Source organism: Lontra canadensis, unplaced genomic scaffold (genome assembly GCF_010015895.1).
Source record: "Lontra canadensis isolate GAN:19392208 unplaced genomic scaffold, GSC_riverotter_1.0 scaffold68, whole genome shotgun sequence".
In the NCBI taxonomy this organism is placed as follows: domain Eukaryota; kingdom Metazoa; phylum Chordata; class Mammalia; order Carnivora; family Mustelidae; genus Lontra; species Lontra canadensis.
In genome coordinates, this window is record NW_022631062.1 from 10,119,381 (window position 1) to 10,137,874 (window position 18,494).

Sequence of the window (18,494 nt, forward strand, 5' to 3'; positions counted from 1 at the left end):
GCCTCTGTTTAGGGAAAACATCTTATTATAGCTCTTAGGCAGATGTTACTTAGAAACTCTCAGAATGTTTTGACTCTCATTGCATAAGGACATGTCACAGGGCCTGCCCTACAGAGAACCCAATAACCATGGGATGGATGGATGGACAGATGAAAGGATGGATGGCTGTGTGGATGGATGGATGGATGGATGATGGATGGATGGATGTATGGATGGGTGGATGATGGATGTATGGATGTGTGGATGGATGGGTGGATGATGGATGGATGTATGGATGGGTGGATGATGGATGGATGGATGGGTGGATGATGGATGGATGGATGTGTGGATGGATGGATGGATGATGGATGGATGGATGGATGGACGGATGTGTGGATGGATGGATGGATGGATGGATGTGTGGATGGAGGGATGGATGGATGTGTGGATGGACGGATGGATGGGTGGATGGACGGATGTGTGGATGGATGGATGGATGGAGGACGGATGGATGGATGGATGGATGTGTGGATGGATAGATGGATGGATGATGGGTGGATGGATATGATGTGGATGGATGGATGGACATGTGGATGGACGGATGTGTGGATGGATGGATGGATGGATGGAATGAATGAATATGAAACATTGAAAAACAATACTAGGAAATGGGTAGCTTCCCTGGAGAGAACTTATAAAATTTCACACAGTGAGAAGTAAACAGTTCTACATATTTTACGGCTACTGGCAATTATGAAAAAAAGGTTGGTGATTTAAATTTACCGTAGGACAGACACCCATGTCCCTTCCCCCTGTTACATATAAAATATTATTCTGATGGCTCAGAATGCATGCACATACACACCAGAAGGGACACCATGCTGCTGTTTTAAAATTTTAATTGAAGTGCATTAGCATCCATTGAAATCAGAAGATATAGACCAGAATGCATAACAGAAGTCTGTGTTGAACAGACACCTTAAGCCATTGAACGACTGTCCAGAAACAGGAGTTCTCTTCCCCACAGAAGATGAACCAGACTCAAATATTCATCACCTGGACTCCTCCTCCTCAAGTATGTCAGACTCTGGCTGCTGCTTTTCATAACCCAACACCACAGCACCCAGCACCCCTGGTCTTTCCCCAGAACAAGTTTATAGTGTTACTATAATGGTTGATTACTATCCCAAGTCAATCCCTATAAAGGCTATATCTTCACTTAGCCCCAAAAGCATCATGTGTGTGATGCCCAACCACGACAGCAGACCATTAGCCACCCAGACATAAAGGAAACAACCCCTCCGTAACTCCTGTCTTGCAAAAAAGCTCACACCACAACTACCGTCATGCACTCCCCCAGATTCCCCTACCCAAGGGCTCACCTGCTTGACACGATGTCAAAGTGGCCAAACACACCCACCACGTTAGAGCATAGCCACCACGATGTGGTCCAAACCTGTCTGTAGGAAACCCTTTGATGTTCCACAGTATGTGCATGATAAACAAACCATTCTAACTTTAAAAAAAAATCACATTTCCCTCTCTTTAGCATGGTGGTTCCCACTTTTAGGAGGTGGCCACGAGCTGAGACACTGTGAGAGCTGTTCCAACACACTGCATAAATTCACAAAATTAGGATACTTCTGAAAATGAGGACTTCCCGTAGAATAAAGCATCCAGTCTCATAAAACTGAGAATTCTCCCCCAAACAGCAGCGCTGAAATGGTCTGAGGAACACGGTGACTTGACTCGTTATTTAGGACTGAGGTAGTGATATCCAGCAGAGCACAGTCAATTGTGATGGACGACAAACAGATCCGCCTTACACAAAGACCCTCTCCAGATCCTGCTCAAGTGAGTGAGGTGTCATCAGAACCACCCAGAGTAAACCCTTGGTTCTCTCCAACCAAGAAGACACCCCGTCTGTCACAGCAGCTAGAATCTCGCTTCCATGTTACAACCAGCATTTCTCAAGTCGGGCATCCGCCAACAGCACTTGGCACTCCCACCAGGTTTTGCAGAAGAGAAACAACAGCTGTGTGTTGCTCAGACACGCTCCGCAAAGTCTACACGAGAGTCAGCCCCAAGATGTCTGAACGTCTACCTAGTCCCCAGGGAAAGGACTTTCCCTTATCGAGGCTTCCTGAGGTCCTGAATACATATACTGGTGTCACTAGCTTAGAGGCAGAAGAGAATCTGCAGGGATGTCCAACCTTACGTGGGATAGAGATGGTAGCATTGCCCAAGGCAGCATCTTGGAACTCCTTGAAGCAAGACCAGAGAGCATGAACAAGGGTCTAGCAGAAGTTTATCCCTGCTCCCATTTGCAGAGAAGGAATGATGTCTCAGGGAAGCCAAGAAGGCATGGATAGCTTGGATCAGCAGGGCAGGAGGGTAGGGGGGCTTTAAGCTGGGATTTTTATGGTCTACATTATTTTGTGAGGCATTCAAGTTGGTCAGCCATAAATAGAGGCACATGGTTGAACACCTGTTCCCTCCGAAGGGCCTGGAGAGGTCTGTGCTCAAGGGACCACGCAACAGAACACTGCCTAACCACACACAGCACAACGTGACCCCTGGAGTTACTGCAGAAACCGGTCCAACTTCTCCTGGATGCGGGCGAACGCATCCTTCCCCATGTAATCGATGCGTCCCTCCTCCCATTTTCTCCTTTCTTCCTCGGGACTCAGCTCCTTGACCTTCTCTTCGATGGAAATCTCGAAAACAGACATGGCCAGGTCAACCTAGGGAGGACAAGCAGACAGAAAATGGTTTCTGGGGCCATCACAGGCATAACAGAACATCTGGCTTAGTGAGCAGTTCTACAAAGGAATCCCAGTTCTTTGGAGCAAAATATATGCCAAGATTCATACTCGTAGAAGATGCTTTTCCTGACCACGTTTTGTGAAATCTTATAAAATACCAGTGTAAGGGTGCTCACGTTTTCATAAGAAGTGTTTTAACTTTTACCACTAAACCATTTTACACACACATCTGTACCCATTTAATGTTTGTACGCATCTGAAACCTCACTGTTTTGTATCACCGTATACAATCAAATTACATGACATCAAGAAAATGTTCGCCTTATAAGAATAAAACCTATAGTAGTTTGGACAGCCTGCCAAAGCCATTTACATAATAACCCGTGGTTTTCTGCTTGCAAATGGCAGGGGTTTTAATCTTCTTAAAGGCAAAATATGAGAGAATAAATAAACACACATACATGCAAATACAATACACACACACACACACACTCATACACAGATGCTACAGGTGACACTCAGGTGTTGCCCAGATGCTGTGTGTGTCGGTGGGATGATAGCAGATGCCAGATGGTTACACTGGAATTTCAATGCCACTGGGCATATGGGACTTTCTACTCTGATTATTTGCAACAGTGTGTGAAATAGCAAGAGTTTAAAAAAAAAATTAGAGAGTCTAAAAAATTGAGTTTAAAAAAATTTGAATTAAAAAAAAAAGAGTTAAAAAAAAATGTTTTCCATTAGACCTTAATCATCCTTTCCTCTAAGAGCCCTTGGATTCAGGCTCAGTGTACGTCTGGGAACTAAAACTTTCCAGAATCAACAGGACCCATAAACTCCTTTGATGTTATGATACATGATATTATACAAAATAGAGAGGGTCATCCACAATAGAGTGGAGACATGCAATGGAGGAAAAGTCAACTCACCCCAGTTATATGTACAAGTCACGGAGTGCCAGCCTCCTGGGCACTCACAAGGTTCCCTCACCAGGAGGCATCCCCTGCAGGCCCATCACCCCAGAAGGTGGGATTGTTACTGGTGCCATCTTGCTGGGAGCAGCCCTGAGAGCAGAGCTGGCACTACCTTTACAAGCCAGGCACAATCATGGATTCTTCCAAACCAGTGCTGGGTCTAACCCTGCCCCCACTTCCTGCCTTCCCAGGTGGGCACCCCCATCTCCACCTCATGGATTATGGAAGGTAATGAGCTCGCCAACCATCCCAAAGCCACCACACCACACGGCTGAGCTGTTAAATGACGTCTACCCAGTAGCACATCCATACCGTGTTACCCCCTAACCACAGAGCCTCAAAGTCCTACCATAGGAGCTGGGTATGTTCCCCATGCCCCCAGCAGAGTTTCAGAAGAAACCCTGTCATGGACACCTCTAGAGATAAGTTCAAAATACTGCATTTAGCATTTATACATGGACAAAAGGAAAGGGAGACAAAGTGTTTTCTCCACTTTCTAGCAATACCAGAAGTACTGCTTTTCTCTGGCAATACCTTCTAGCCAAGGTGTCGTGCAAACTAAAATATGTGTTATATAATGGGCCATCTTGCAAATATTGCTATAAACTAAATATTTGTATCCCCCCAAAATTCATACCGATCCTCAACAAGATGGTATGAGGAGGGGGGCCTTTGGGAGATGGTCTGGTCATGAGGGTGGAGACCCCATGACTGGGATTAGTGTCCTTATAAAAGGGACCCCAGAAAGCTCCCTCGACCCTTGCGCTGTGTGAGGACACAGCAACAAGACGGAGGTCTATGAACCACGTAAGAAGGTCTCAGCCTGACCTTGGACTTTAGGACCCCAGGACTGTAGACATCAATGTACCATGAGCATAAGCACCTCAGGCTATAGTAGTCAGCTAACAGCCACTCAAACAGATCCATGTTCAATATTAGCTTTCTTCAGAATCCAATGCCTGGCTCTAGAGCCATATTAACTATTACGTAAAGAACAAAAGGTGTCATTCAATCGCTGTTAGAAAAAGATTTGTGTTTTTTTCAATTGCTTTCATTCAATGTATCCATGGAAAGAAGAAAACTTAAGACAGGGACAACTGGAAGAGGTGGGAAAGCATGGCATGCGCCATTTGGTTCCAAACATTCGCCCCCAGATTTTTCATCATCATCCTCTTCATTTGAGACAATGGCTCACTAGGCAATCATTCCCATGCTCGCCCACCATACGGAAGAACAGCAAAGCCCCAGACCGTCAATTAACTGTTGTAGAACACTGTTTAAAGAGACAAAGGCCGTGATGATTCAGGACGGGAAAGAAAGTGACCGAGCACCCCAGGCAAATGCCAGAAAGGAGGAAGATGAGTCAGAGGCAACGAGAGAAGCAGGCAGGCTTATGTCGACAACGTCAGGCTGGGCGTTGAGGTAGCAGTTGGTGCGTGAGGACTGCTGACCCCAGGGATGGTGGACGGCATCCAGCAGGAGGGCCTGTCAAGATAATTAGGGTACCACCTCCAAAGAATCCTGAGGAATGGGGTCCCCGGTGACATCCACAGGGGGTTCCTGGCTTGGTTCCAAGATTTCCACAGATGGGCCACCTTCTGCTTTATCCACGGGCTGCTAGAAACATAACCATTCCATCGTTAGTCTGCAGACGGCTTCAGGCGACTACAGTTTTAACCACAAGGACTGAGAACTCCACCAGGGAGAAATGAGATCAAAGGAACGTGTTGTGTCGAACGGCCCTTTCCACAAAGACTAGAAAGGGGAGCTCCCCCCTCCCATCTTCTCCCCTCACACCCACCATTTCTCACACAAGATGAGAGGCTGGAAGTTTTTATGGGATGCACCCAAGGTAATTTTTCAGATAAGGATTGGATGGCAATTCACCCCTGAATAATGTGGGGTTAAGTGTATTGACCCACACACGGTCAAAAATAGCCTACCAATAACATTAAAAAGTCAGTCAACAAATATTCTGCATATTCTATATATTTGCATAATCTATATGTTATAGCCTGTATTCTTACAATAATGTAAGCTGGAGAAAAGAAAATGTAATCGAGTGAATCATAAGATGGGAAAACACATTTATAGGACTGTACTGTATTTATCAAAAAAAAAATGTGTGTATAAGTGGACCCATGCAGTTCAACCCTGTGTTGCTCAAGGGTTATAAACTATATCGTTTACACCAAAAGTCCATGGAAGCATTTTACTAAGCTCGTGTCTCAATGAGCACAGCAGAGTCTGAGCTCAATCTTCTCATGAGGCACAGTAAGAAAAGCCCAGATTCCTGAGGGAAAATTTAGCAAAAACAGGAGTAGGACTCATAATCTTTCAACACTACTATTAAACATGGGTCCAAAATCCTCCAAAAAAAAAAAAAATTTAAGGGAGAATATATGTCCTGGTGATGTTACACCTTTGTCATTTCTAACTCTTCCTAAAGGAAAATAGACTAACCAAATGACCAACAGAAATTGGAACAGATACCCAGGTCCTATATAGACTGATTAATCACAGCATGTGTTCAAGGTTGGGAAAACCATTCAGAAAGATCAAGGGATGAAGAAGAAAAAACATGGGGCGTCTTCCTTGGTATTCGATGGACAAAGACACACCAAGAAAACAACAGGAGGAGACACAGATCTGCGTAAGTAGTGTAAATGAGGTGTACCGAGGAGGTCTGGGTCCCTGAGGAGTCTGCACATTGGGGGGAGGGTGGCGACAATGGGTCACACCTCACTCCAGCGGATGTCTCAAGTTCAGGCCACCCTATCATCTGTCATAAAGAAAGAAAGAAAAGGAAATTAGGACAAACCTCTTGCAAATATCCAAGAACACCCAATCTATTTTGTTTGCCTCCACGATACAAGGCAGCGTGACAGGGCACGTGCGGGGCAGATGATGCCAGGTTCACCAATTCCTGTGTCTGCTCTTCTGTCCCCATTTTCCTTGTCCCAAAGTGGAGCCACACGACGACGTCTCACCCACACCACTTGGATGCCATGTGAGTCACGTCCACCTACGCAGGATACGTTTATTACCCTCTTTACTCACAGGTCAGGTGAACAACAAGTTCCATCCAACCTCTTTCAACTGGGGTTCCATGAGAAAACAAACCCTCCCAGAAAGCAACTCGACTGACTGTTTTCTCAGTGCCTCTAAGGATGGTCCACAGCGAAGATCATTCCAGGAGCACAGGAGACGATATAATGCATGGTGTGCGATGACTGGCTTCAGCAGGAAGGCCTAACTTTCTCTCAGGGAGCCACAGTGGACAAGGAATGCCCTAGAAGAAGCTGGACCAGAACTCCAGGAGGATCCTGGACCCCTCGGTGACTGCCTGGAGCCCAACATGCCTTTGGCACCACAGCTGACTGGGACACAGACATAGATTTTTACCTATTTGGGGTTGTTATACAGCAAGTGTAAGCAATTTATGGTCAGGAAGCAAGTTTGTGCCCACAGCTGGGGGCCATAAATGGTCCAAAGGCTTCTGCAAGACTGTCTGCCACAGAGGCTAGAAAATATTGAGACATTTCCCAGCGGTCCCTGCAAACACACTGCAGAAATCACGTGAGTGAGGTGGGTTGCACCTGTGATAGGAAAATAGTAAATGCATCTGGCAGCCTAGACCCCTTGAGGAAACCACGAAGCTGTAGGAAGATTATGAGCAGAAGTTCAGCCACACAATGAGGCTGAGGAACCCATAAATGATGAGGGATTCAGGAGAGACCCTCTGAACATCACAGGCTTTCAGGAAGGAATGCACTTAAAGGAAGACTGTAAATAGAGCAGCTCTTACAAACACAGAAGCCCAATTTCACACCAGCTCAACCTCTGACCAGGTGTGGGCAAACCACCTCTATGAAAACTTCCTGCCGGGGTGGGGGGAAGAAAAAAGAAAACAGGAAAAAAAAAGCAATGCTTTCTGGATGATGATGGTAATATGATTCAGAGCTCCCAGTGATCTCTGTAATTTTTCCATATGCAGCGTGTTGTATGGTATCAAAAATCAACTAGCCCAGAGCCAGACAAGACCAAATGAATGAAGGCCAAGAGGAAAAACAAAATCAAACCATAAGAAGAGATCTACATGAAATCCACATATAAGACTGATCAGACATGGACTATAACCAAGTACAAGAAACACTTTAAATAAAGGGACAAGCTGGAGAATTTCAATGAAGTATGGAAACTGCCCTATTAAGTATTTGATGTTTATTGGGATCAAAAACACAGTAAGTGAAATTAAGTGCTCAGGATGTGTGTTTAACAACTGATTAAATGCAATGAAAGAGAAGATCGGTTAACTGGAAAGTAGGCCAGTAGAAAGAAGCATGAAAAGACAGGTAGGAAGAGAATGTAGAGAAGGGAGTCATGGATAGAGCAAAGGTGGTAACAAGTCATACTGAAGATGTAATTGGGATTACAGAGGGTAGGAGAGTGGGGAGAGGGAAGGAAAGAAAGAGGGAGACAGAGAGAGAATGGGCAGAAGGAAAACAGGGTCAAGCTACAAATTCCAAGTAGAAGGAATATAAACAATAAAAAAACCCAGAGCCATAATTATAAAACAGATGACCAAAGCCCAAGACAGAAATCTTAAGAGCAGCCAGAGCAAAGAGACAAACAACCCTCAAACACATACACATGAGCCTGGAAGATGAATTTGCAGAGAAATAATGGCAGTCAGAAGATTAAGAAACATCATCCAAGTGCCCTTGTAAAAAGAACTACCAAGTGAGAATTCTACCTCCAGGAAAATATGGCCCCACATGAAGGTTAAATAAAGGAATTGTTGGATATACAAATAGAGGAGGGAAATTTTCAGCAGGAAGCTTGAATTAAAATAAATGATAAAGGAAGTTCTTTGGGGAGAAGACAATGATAACTGAGAGAAAGCATGAGATATAGAATAAAAATAAAATGACATAGCTAAGGGAACTTGGACTTTATAAAGTAGGTATACAATGAAAATAGACAACAAGAGAACAAAATGTGGAGGGAAATGGACAGTTTGAAAGCCTTCTGGGGTTCTTCTACTCCCCAAAGCGGTAAAGTCCTAAGTATATTACATTATGTCAAAGTTAGGAATGAAATTTGGAATCTCCAAGTAACCACTTAAAAAATAATCAAAATAATGCAAACTGACATGTAAATAGAGGTTAAAATGGGAAAGTAAATATACACTAACCAATCCAAAGAAAGATTAAAAAGCGAGAAAAATATCTTTCAAATTGGTGATAATGAAAAGCAAACCAAGGGACAGATTTAAACATAAATGTACTAGTAGTTACATTAAATGTCAACAAACTACCCCCAGGTAAAAGGCAAAAAAGTATTCAGATAAAAAGACGACAAAAACCTCATTCTGAACGTCTTGAAGAGTTACATTTTAAACATAAGAACACAGAAAGGGGGGCGGGAAACATGCAGAAGACATACCATGTCAGTAGTAACCAAAACAAAGCTTTAAGCCAATAAATTTACGTAGAAATATCTCATAACAACAGGAAGAGATGCCAAGAATATATAGTAACTTTAAATGTTTTGCTTTGTTCACAGCTTTTTTGCAGTCTAATTCCCACACTATAAATTGGACTAACCTGTACCTGTTGGCAAATTGACACAATCAAAGAGAGTAAACACATATCATCCCCAAAAGTTTCCACAATAATCTCTCCCTCCTTCCTCCACCATCCCCAGAGAATGGTCCCTGTAAATTATTTTACACTTTCTAGAATTTTACAGAATGGAACCACATGGTATGTTTTATCTTTTGTCTGGCTTCTTCAGCTCCGTATAGTTATCCTTTGCAACTTTGCTGCCTGGATCAAAAGTTCTTTCATCAAAGAGGAAACCCACAGAATGGGAGAAGAGATTTGCAAATGACAGTACAGACAAAAGGCTGATATCCAGGATCTATAAAGAACTCCTCAAACTCAACACACACAAAACAGACAGTCATATCAAAAAATGGGCAGAAGACATGAACAGACACTTCTCCAATGAAGACATATGAATGGCTATCAGACAGATGAAAAAATATTCATCATCACTAGCCATCACGGAGATTCAAATCAAAACCACATTAACATACCACCTTACACCAGTTAGAATGGCCAAAATAAGCAAGACAGGAAACAACATGTGTTGGAGAGGGTGTGGAGAAAGGGGAACCCTCTTACACTGTTGGTGGGAATGCAAGTTGGTGCAGCCACTTTGGAGAACAGTGTGGAGATTCCTTAAGAAATTAAAAATAGAGCTTCCCTATGACCCTGCAATTGCACTACTGGGTATTTACCCCAAAGACACAGATGTAGTGCAAAGAAGGGCCATCTCTACCCCAATGTTCATAGCCACAATGGCCACAGTCGCCAAACTGTGGAAAGAACCAAGATGCCCTTCAACGGACGAATGGATATGGAAGATGTGGTCCATATACACTACAGAGTATTATGCCTCCATCAGAAAGGATGAATCCCCAACTTTTGTAGCAACATGGACGGGACTGGAGGAGATTATGCTGAGTGAAATAAGTCAAGCAGAGAGAGTCAATTATCATATGGTTTCACTTATTTGTGGAGCATAAGGAATAACATGGAGGACATGGGGAGATGGAGAAGAGAAGGGAGTTGAGGGAAATTGGAGGGGGAGATGAACCATGAGAGACTGTGGACTCTGAAAAACAACCCGAGGGTTCTGAAGGGGCGGGGGGGGGGGGGGGCGAGGTTGGGGGAACCAGGTGGTGGGTATTGTGGAGGGCACGGATTGCATGGAGCACTGGGTGTGGTGCATAAACAATGAATTCTAGTACACTGAAGAGTAATTTAAAAAAATAATAAATAAAAAGTTCATTCATCTTCATTACTGAGTAGTTTTCCAGTGTATGGATGGACCACACTTTGTTCATACTTTGACCTCTGGATGTACACTTGAGTTGTGTCCCATTTTGAGCTATTACAGATCAATCAATCTGCAGGGCACCTGGGGGGCTCAGTCAGTTGAGCATCTGCCTTCGGCTCAGGTCGTGATCCCAGGGTCCTGCGATCGAGCCCTGAGTCAGGCTCCCTGCACAGTGCTGGAGCCTGCTTCTCCCTCTACCTGCCACTCACCCTGCCTGTGCGCTCTCTCTCTCTCTCTCTCTCAAATAAATAAAATCTTTAAAAACAAAACCAAAAGCAAATCAATCTGCTATTTTCGTATGAACATCAACATTCACTTCTCTTGAGAAAATACGTAGGAGTGGAATGGTCAGATCACACACTACATGCATGATGGACATTTTAAGAAATTACTGGGCAGTGTCTCACTTGCAGATGATGTAATGGTATGTATAGAATAATCAGAAGAATCCAGACAGAAGCTTAGTGTTCACAATGACACTATTTATCATAGCCTCACAACCCACCAAAAACCAGGAGTAAGTCTAGCAAAATGTATGCAAGGGCTTTACTTAAAAAATTAACATATTGGGAGAAATTAATAATTATTGAAAAGTAGAAATACACTAAGTCCCTTGAGTGTAAAACTTAAACTTTGGTGATATTAGTCTTTCTAAAACCCATCTATAGATTCAACGCAATCCCAGTCGAAATTCCAGAAGATTGTTTGTTTTCCAAGACACTGCAAAGCCAATCCTAATATATGTACAGAAATTTAAAGAAAATTTAGACGAGGTAGGGAAAGAAGAAAAACATTGAAGGACTTGTATGACCCATATTGAGACTTTAAAGCCTCGGTAATGGTGGCAGTATGTAACTGGTGCAAGAAAGGGAAAAAATGAAAGAATTGAAAATCTGGAAATGGATCCATTCACATATGGAAAAGGAAACATGACAAAGCAGGGGGGGATAATGGTGTTGGTGATTACCCCATGCCGTTAATGGGGTAATCATTTGCTACCTAACATCCATTCCAACGGATTATACAGTTACCTATAAAAGACAGAAACAATAAAAAATTCTGTAAGACAACCAAAGTGATTACCTCCATGACCTTCGTTTAGGGACCAATTTTCTAAAGAGTAAACAATACATAGTCCTCATCAAGGAAATATGAAATCCTGGCTAAACTATGAACTTCTATTCATTGAAGGATGCCATGTGAGGATTCCAAAGGGAACAGAGTAGGAGAACGTATTTATACTGTAGTACTGAAAAAGAACTTGTATCTGAAATATGTATAAATTGTGAAGACTCAAACTTTAAAAAAAAGGAAACGCTGCAGAAAAACAATGTTCAAAATATTTGAACGAGCATTTCCCAAAGAGTCAAAGCTTGATAAGCACCTACCTAAGAACTGGTTTAAGTCAACCCAATGCCATCTTGTCAAGTAAAAGCACGAGGAGATGCCCCATGGTGCTCACTGGCGCTTTGGAAGAGAGCTGAAGACCTCAAGCCATCAGGACTCCCCCAGCCCACTAGGGGTGCAACCACTTGCCAAATCATTGGCTGAATCTATTAATGCAAAAGGATACACATGCGTGCCTTCCGATCGAACAACCCCACCATTAAGGGTAACCTCTCCAAAAATGCTTAGCAAGCGCAACAAGATGCATGTATAAGGTGGTTCCTAGCGGGGCTACCCGTGTTACCCAAAACGGCAATGTGTCCTCTAGTATTAAACAATACATTGTATCTTCCTACAATTTGATAATATGCAGCCTACGGAATCAATGAACTGTCAAATCCCTCAACAAGACGAATGGATCTCCTAAAGATGTCAAGTGAAAGACACCAGACCAAAAAGTACGTACTGTTGGATCCCGTTCATAAGGAGCTCAAAAGCACTCACAAGTAAGTGGTGTGGGTCAAGGTCAGGATAGCCTTTCCTAGTGACTGGGAGGGTATGAGAGGTCTTTTGGGGGTGAGTTTCTGGATCTGGATTATGGCGATTTAGGATTTTTTTTTTCACTCTGAAAATACATCAAGATGTATACTTATCACGTGTCACATGCACCCCCCCCTTTTTTACATGTATGTTATCTCTCAACAAAAAGTTTTATGAAAAAACAAAGATGTTCTAAGAATCCACAGTAAAAAAACCGATAACTTCAAAAAACTAAAGGGCGTTCCTTTAAAACTTCAAAAACTTTTAATTAAGTTTTAAATTCCCTTAAATCTTCAAAAAACTAAAGGGTGTTTCGTTAACTTTATCTCCCCACCCAGGATAATGGAGCACATAACACTTGGCTATGAAGACAGTAAATGGCAAATATTTTTTTTCTCTAATACATTAATTTATATATGGGAAGAAAATTAGACACTCAGGTTTAATTTTAAAAACGGAGACCATCTTGTCAACGCTGTTGCCATCATTCGAAGGCTGCTATCTGCAATAAGGATCCCAAATTCAGGACCTAGCTCTGTATATTAATGGGCATTTATGAATATAATTTTTTTTTTTTTTTAAGACTGGGTTCCAGGTCCCCAAATTAAAGATTCAGATCAATAAGTCAATACGTGGCCGGTAGGTGGCAGTGACGTTTCATAATTAATTCCAAATAAGGCCTTCTGCCCCCGGGGTACTATCCCCCAGATACTGTGAAAGCATCCCTTCCTTTTTATTTATTTATTTTTTTGTTTTTCTTTTCTGTTTTGATTTTTAAAAGTTTTAATTTAAATTCTAGTTAGTTAACATATAGTGTAATATTGGTTTCTGGAGTTGAATTTAGGGCCGCATCCCTTCCTTTTATTTTATTTTTTTTTCTAAAGATTTTATTTATTTATTTGACGGAGAGATTCCAAGTAGGCAGAGAGGCAGGCAGAGAAAGGGAGGGAAGCAGATTCCTTGCTGAGCAGAGAGCCCGATGCGGGGCTCGATCCCAGGACCCTGAGATCATGACCTGAGCTGAAGGCAGAGGCTTAACCCACTGAGCCACCCAGGTGCCCCATCCCTTCCTTTTAAAAGCGTGAGGACTTTATTGCTTGTAGAGACACATGCTTATCATCAGTCAAGCCCTGAGATGTCTTCAAGAGTCCATCACCACAACGCATTATTCACAGGTGGTAGGATGGAAAGGCGGAGACAGACGGGGCAGGAATAGGAGATCCAAGGATGAACCAGATACCCCGAAACACTCTTCCTTGTATATATTCTTTTTATTCCAACAAAGTGTGCGATGTGCTGTGGACTGCCAGCGTAACCCCCACAGCTGTTTAGAGTTGAGTCTGTATTTACGTATCCAAGTGGTTTTGTTTCCATCTCCAGCCCTTTCCCCAGCAGCTGCCCATTCCTGAGCTCTTTTCTGGATCGTGTCCTCCTCCCTGGGAAATAGGACGCACACGAGGGGTGCTCAGAGTCCTCTGCCCGGAGCCCCTTCCCCTCTGAGCGTCCAGGACATGGAGCAGTGAACTCGGCAGAGTCTCAGACACCTGAGTCCCCCGTCCCCCGCCTTTTTCCCTTGGATCATCAAAGACAGCACCCCTCTGGTCATAATTACACATTTCAACAGACAAGAATGCCTTCCTTTTCCGCCTCTTCATGCTTGGAGGATCCCTTCTTCCTCTGAGCACTTTAATAAAATCAAAGTTAGGCATCCAGGTGGGTCATCCTGTACTCCTTCCTCTGGCTGCTTCCTTTGCAACCTGCAGACCCAGGCCCTTCATTGCAGGGGCCTGCTGTCTGCAAATGTTTGTGAGGCCTGGGGTGTGGGAGTGTGTAGCTGAGGTGGAGCAGGGCCAGGCCACTAGGGCCGCCAAGACGAGAGACTGGAGTTCCACAGTTACTTGTGAGGACTAGTTGATTATCCTGAACTGGGCACACTCAACCCACTCAGGGCGTCATCTCCCCTGTACCCACCGCTGGCCTTGGGCTCAGACTGCACTGAGCAGAGCAGGATGGCAGCCCCAGCTCCCATCTACAGACCCCATTTCCTGTAGAGACACAGAAGGGTTTTCATTTTCAATGACATTCCTTGTCTTGTACGAGGATTGTTCTGAACCCACTTTTCTCCACTTCTTAGGATCTTTTCTCATCCTCCTCCTTTTCGCAATATTACTCCTTAAGGATGGGGTTGGGTTTAGGACCACAGCAAACCTGTCCAAGTGGGACTGCAATCTTCTGCCATGGATGGAGCCAGCTGACCCCATGTCTGGGCTGCTGTGGTGGACTTGTGTGCTTGGACTGCCATGGTCCAGCTCAGCAGGCACTGAGGGAACCCCGTCCTGAGATGGAGATTCTTTCCATCAGCTTTGCCCAGAAGCCCTGGTCCCTTCTGCAGGAAAATCTCGCCTTGGCCTGGCTCGGCCGGCTTGGGTTGAAATGCTGCTTGTAAACACACAGACACAAGGACATCTGTTGTGTATGTCAAAGGTTCACCAACAATTATGAAGCCAGAACTAAGGTATGAAGCAAACACCAAGAAAAGCCACAGCAATCAAGGAAATCAAAATTAAAGAACCAAATGTGGAGAAGACGGTTTTAGTCTTTAGTCTTTAGACTCTCTTCACACTGTGAATATGTTTCTGGTTCTTCTGAGATGGGTACAGCATGGGCCACAGGATTCAAGTCTCCTAGAGTTTCTGTAAAATCTCTGTCTACACTGGGCTCCTTGATTTTCAGGACTGGTGACAACCTATGGGGTCCCACGAGCGGCCAAAGGATCCAGAACCCACACTTGCTTCTGAAACAGGGTGGTGGTCCTTGGGAATGGGGTGGTGTCCATGTGATCAAGAACAGGTTTTATCAATCACGTTATGATCATTCTTTCAAGTGATTCTTATTCAGACAAAGCTTGCGCCCCGGCTAGAAAACAGTTAACACACACTACCAAATGATAGAACGTGATTAAAACGGGATCATTGGGAATTAGAAAGAGGGTTGATGAGTGAGTCAGTGGTCTCTGGAGAAACAGAACCAATAAGACTTACAGATTTACAGGGAGGTATTCTGAGAGACTGGCTCGTACAGTGACGGAGGCTGGCAGGGTCCCAATCTACCTTCTGTAAGATGGAAGCTGAGGAAAGCCAGTGGTGATACTCCGTTGGGTCCAAAGACCCAAAAATCAGGAGCACTAATGCTTGAGTGCAGGAGAACATGCAAATCCCAGCTGCCACGCAGCGAATCTGCCGTTCCTCTGCTTTTTGTTCGATTCAAGCCCTCCATGGGTTGGGATGAGGCCCACCCACCTTGAGAGGTTGGGGGGGGGGGTCTTCTTTATTCCACGTACCCATTCGATAGCTCATGTCTTCCAGAAACACCCTCAAGGAAACCCCCAGAAACGACATGCTACCATCCATCTAGGCATCCCTTAGCCCAGTCAAGCTGATGGATAAAATCAACTATCAAGGTGCAAAAGGGTTTTCTGAGCAATAGTTAACTGAGTCCACGTGTCTGCTAAACATTTCGTGGGAATGCTGAATTTTCTTACTGATCCCATTACAGGCGTGGCTCCTGGTGACAGAACAGGGAGTTGTCCACATACTATAAGAGCTTAACAGGCGGATTCTTCACATTCCTACAACAAGCAGACGCCTTGTCTTGAACTCACATGTGACGCTTCCCGGGGCCACATCTGGACTGTGAGGGGGCTTCCTGTACCTTCAGGAGGAATGAGAAACCAGAAAACGCTCCTTTTCTCCTCTCTCTCTCTTTACTGTACAAAGTTGAGGGTCTTCTCAATTTGTCTGGGTTGATGTGAAATCCAAACTCAAAGGCTATCAACAACTTGACGATGCGATTTGTTCCATTTTATAATAAAGAATAGAGTGCCATCTACAGATACATTTGCTAAAATTTAAATACTGACTATTCCAAATCAATGAGACACAGTTTTCCCAAACCTACATGGAGTGCATGGAAAAATATGACGTCCCTTGACACCATGCCCCAGATCCATCCCCAGCTACAAACTCGTAATAATCTTGGTGAGAAATAAAGGAAATAAAAATGCCTTTCAATGTGAGGATTCAAATTCAGAAATCTTTAAATCTGGACATTATTCCAATGTATTCAATCAGAAATTGGGGATGGAGAAACAACAGCTTCATTTGCTGTTACCCCTTCTGCAAATAAGATGCGGTGTTGTTTTTCTTCTCCGAGGACAGGAATTCAGCAAACCCAGTCTCAGTAGAAATGAGCACACGGGTCAACATTAATCTCCAAGTCATATTTGCATTGGCGGTTTGGTAAAAGCTCTCCAGATGTAGAACCATGTGGCCTGGCAGCTGGGTTCAAGGGAGATACAAGCAATGCCTTTCGAACCTGAAAACTTGGGGACCCCACAGTATCAGGATGAGACCCGACACCTGTTGTCAGGGCGCGTATTAGCTTCCTGTGGCTGCTGTAACAAATGTCCACATTTGTTGCCTCTTTGGGAGGCATAAAACAATGCAGACTGACCCCCTTGCAGTTCCGGAGCTCAGAAGTGTAACATGGGTGTCACAGCGCTGACGTCAACGTGTGGGCCAAGGTGAGATCCTTCTGGTGGCTCCTGCAGACTGTCCATCTCCTGGCTTTTCCCCATTCCTCAAGGCCCCTAGAGACCTGGGGGCTGTGTTCCCCTAATGCCAACAGAAGTAGTGTCTTCTCATTTCTCTCTGGCCTCTGCTTCTTCTGTAACACGTTCTATCAGCGAATCTCCCTCTGCCTCCCCTGTATGAGGACCCTTGTGATGACCCACCTGGAAAACCCAGAATCATTCTCTGGAGGTCCTCAACCTGACCACACCTGCCAAGACCCTCTTTCCTGATAAGCAGCATGTTTAAGCTCCCAGGATTAGGACACGCACATGTCGGTGGGGGAGCATTAGTCAGTGTACCCCCGAGCCATGGTGTAATGATCTACATGAACACAGGAGCCCCTCAAAGCTAGAGCAGTCTGCAGATGGGGCCATGTCCTCTCTGTCCCTGGGAGCCTCAGGAGCAGGCTCTCAGCTCTGTCTCCTTGGGGAGCCAGCATCTGATTCTCTGATTCTCCAGGCACACCTGTGTGGAGGGTGGGTTTACTTACGTCTTCTGAATGGCATCCCTTGGGTGAGGGTGGGGTGTCGTCCGTGACCACAGTCTGCTCTGAAGGACCCTCAGCAGGCCAAGGCTGGCTGGACCCTGCTGCTGGTTTTGTACACAGCTCCCTGATGCCAGCCTGCACAAAGAGGGATGCACTTGGTAAGTTTTCCTTACATCTTTGTAACTCTTCAGCTGCCCTGGGGACCCTAAGACCTGTCCCATCCTCTTTGTGGCCGGTGCTCTCCTACCCTAACATCTGCACTCAGTAAACAGAAGCTTGCCCAAGATATGCACCCAGACTTAGGGAGCTGGGCCCCGAGAGCTTATAAACAACCTATCCATGTTCTGAGCTGGCCATGCACAGAGCCTAATTCTCTGGAAGCAAAAGCAAACGCTCGCATACCCCTGGGTGGACACAGAGATCCCCCAAGCCCATGGGGCTCCCGGCCATGTGACAACTCACAAGGTAGGCTGCGATAAAACAGGTGACAGGTGCTCCTTCAGGAAGATGCCACTGTCCTGGCGAGAACAACCACACGGCACAGAGCTCCTAGAACTGTTCTCAACTGGCCATTTTTCCCAGAACTGCCTGACTCCACATCTTAATTTCCTTTCCATACAACCTGATGTCTAGCAAACCACCCAGCAGAAAATAAGAGGCAACACAAACACAAACTCCTATTCCCTTGCATGAAATGAGGGAAGAAACAGAGTCCTTCCAAAGAGAAGCAGCACCTAGTTCCACCCAACAAAATACCACGGCCAAGACTAAAGTATGGATTCTCTTCCTTTTCCCATCAATGTGATGGCTGGTGGTTAACTGT

General features: G+C 44.6%; 1 protein-coding gene across 3 annotated transcripts in view; it reads right to left on the bottom strand.

Moving 5' to 3' along the window:
- Positions 1–1,195: 1,195 nt before the first annotated feature.
- GYG2 (glycogenin 2) overlaps positions 1,196–18,494 on the bottom strand; it is a 35,955-nt gene continuing 18,656 nt past the window's right edge. The window contains exons 8-11 of one of the 3 annotated variants that reach the window (XM_032880245.1): positions 17,675–17,806; positions 6,396–6,500; positions 5,228–5,332; positions 1,196–2,723 (exon numbers count right to left, since the gene is read on the bottom strand). In XM_032880245.1, coding sequence (XP_032736136.1) covers positions 2,562–2,723; positions 5,228–5,332; positions 6,396–6,500; positions 17,675–17,806 — 504 coding nt within the window. In that variant the 3' untranslated portion in view covers positions 1,196–2,561. Of the gene's footprint in view, positions 2,724–5,227; positions 5,336–6,395; positions 6,501–17,674; positions 17,807–18,494 lie in introns of all 3 variants that reach the window. The other 2 variants (XM_032880242.1, XM_032880246.1) reach the window with 2 other exon arrangements.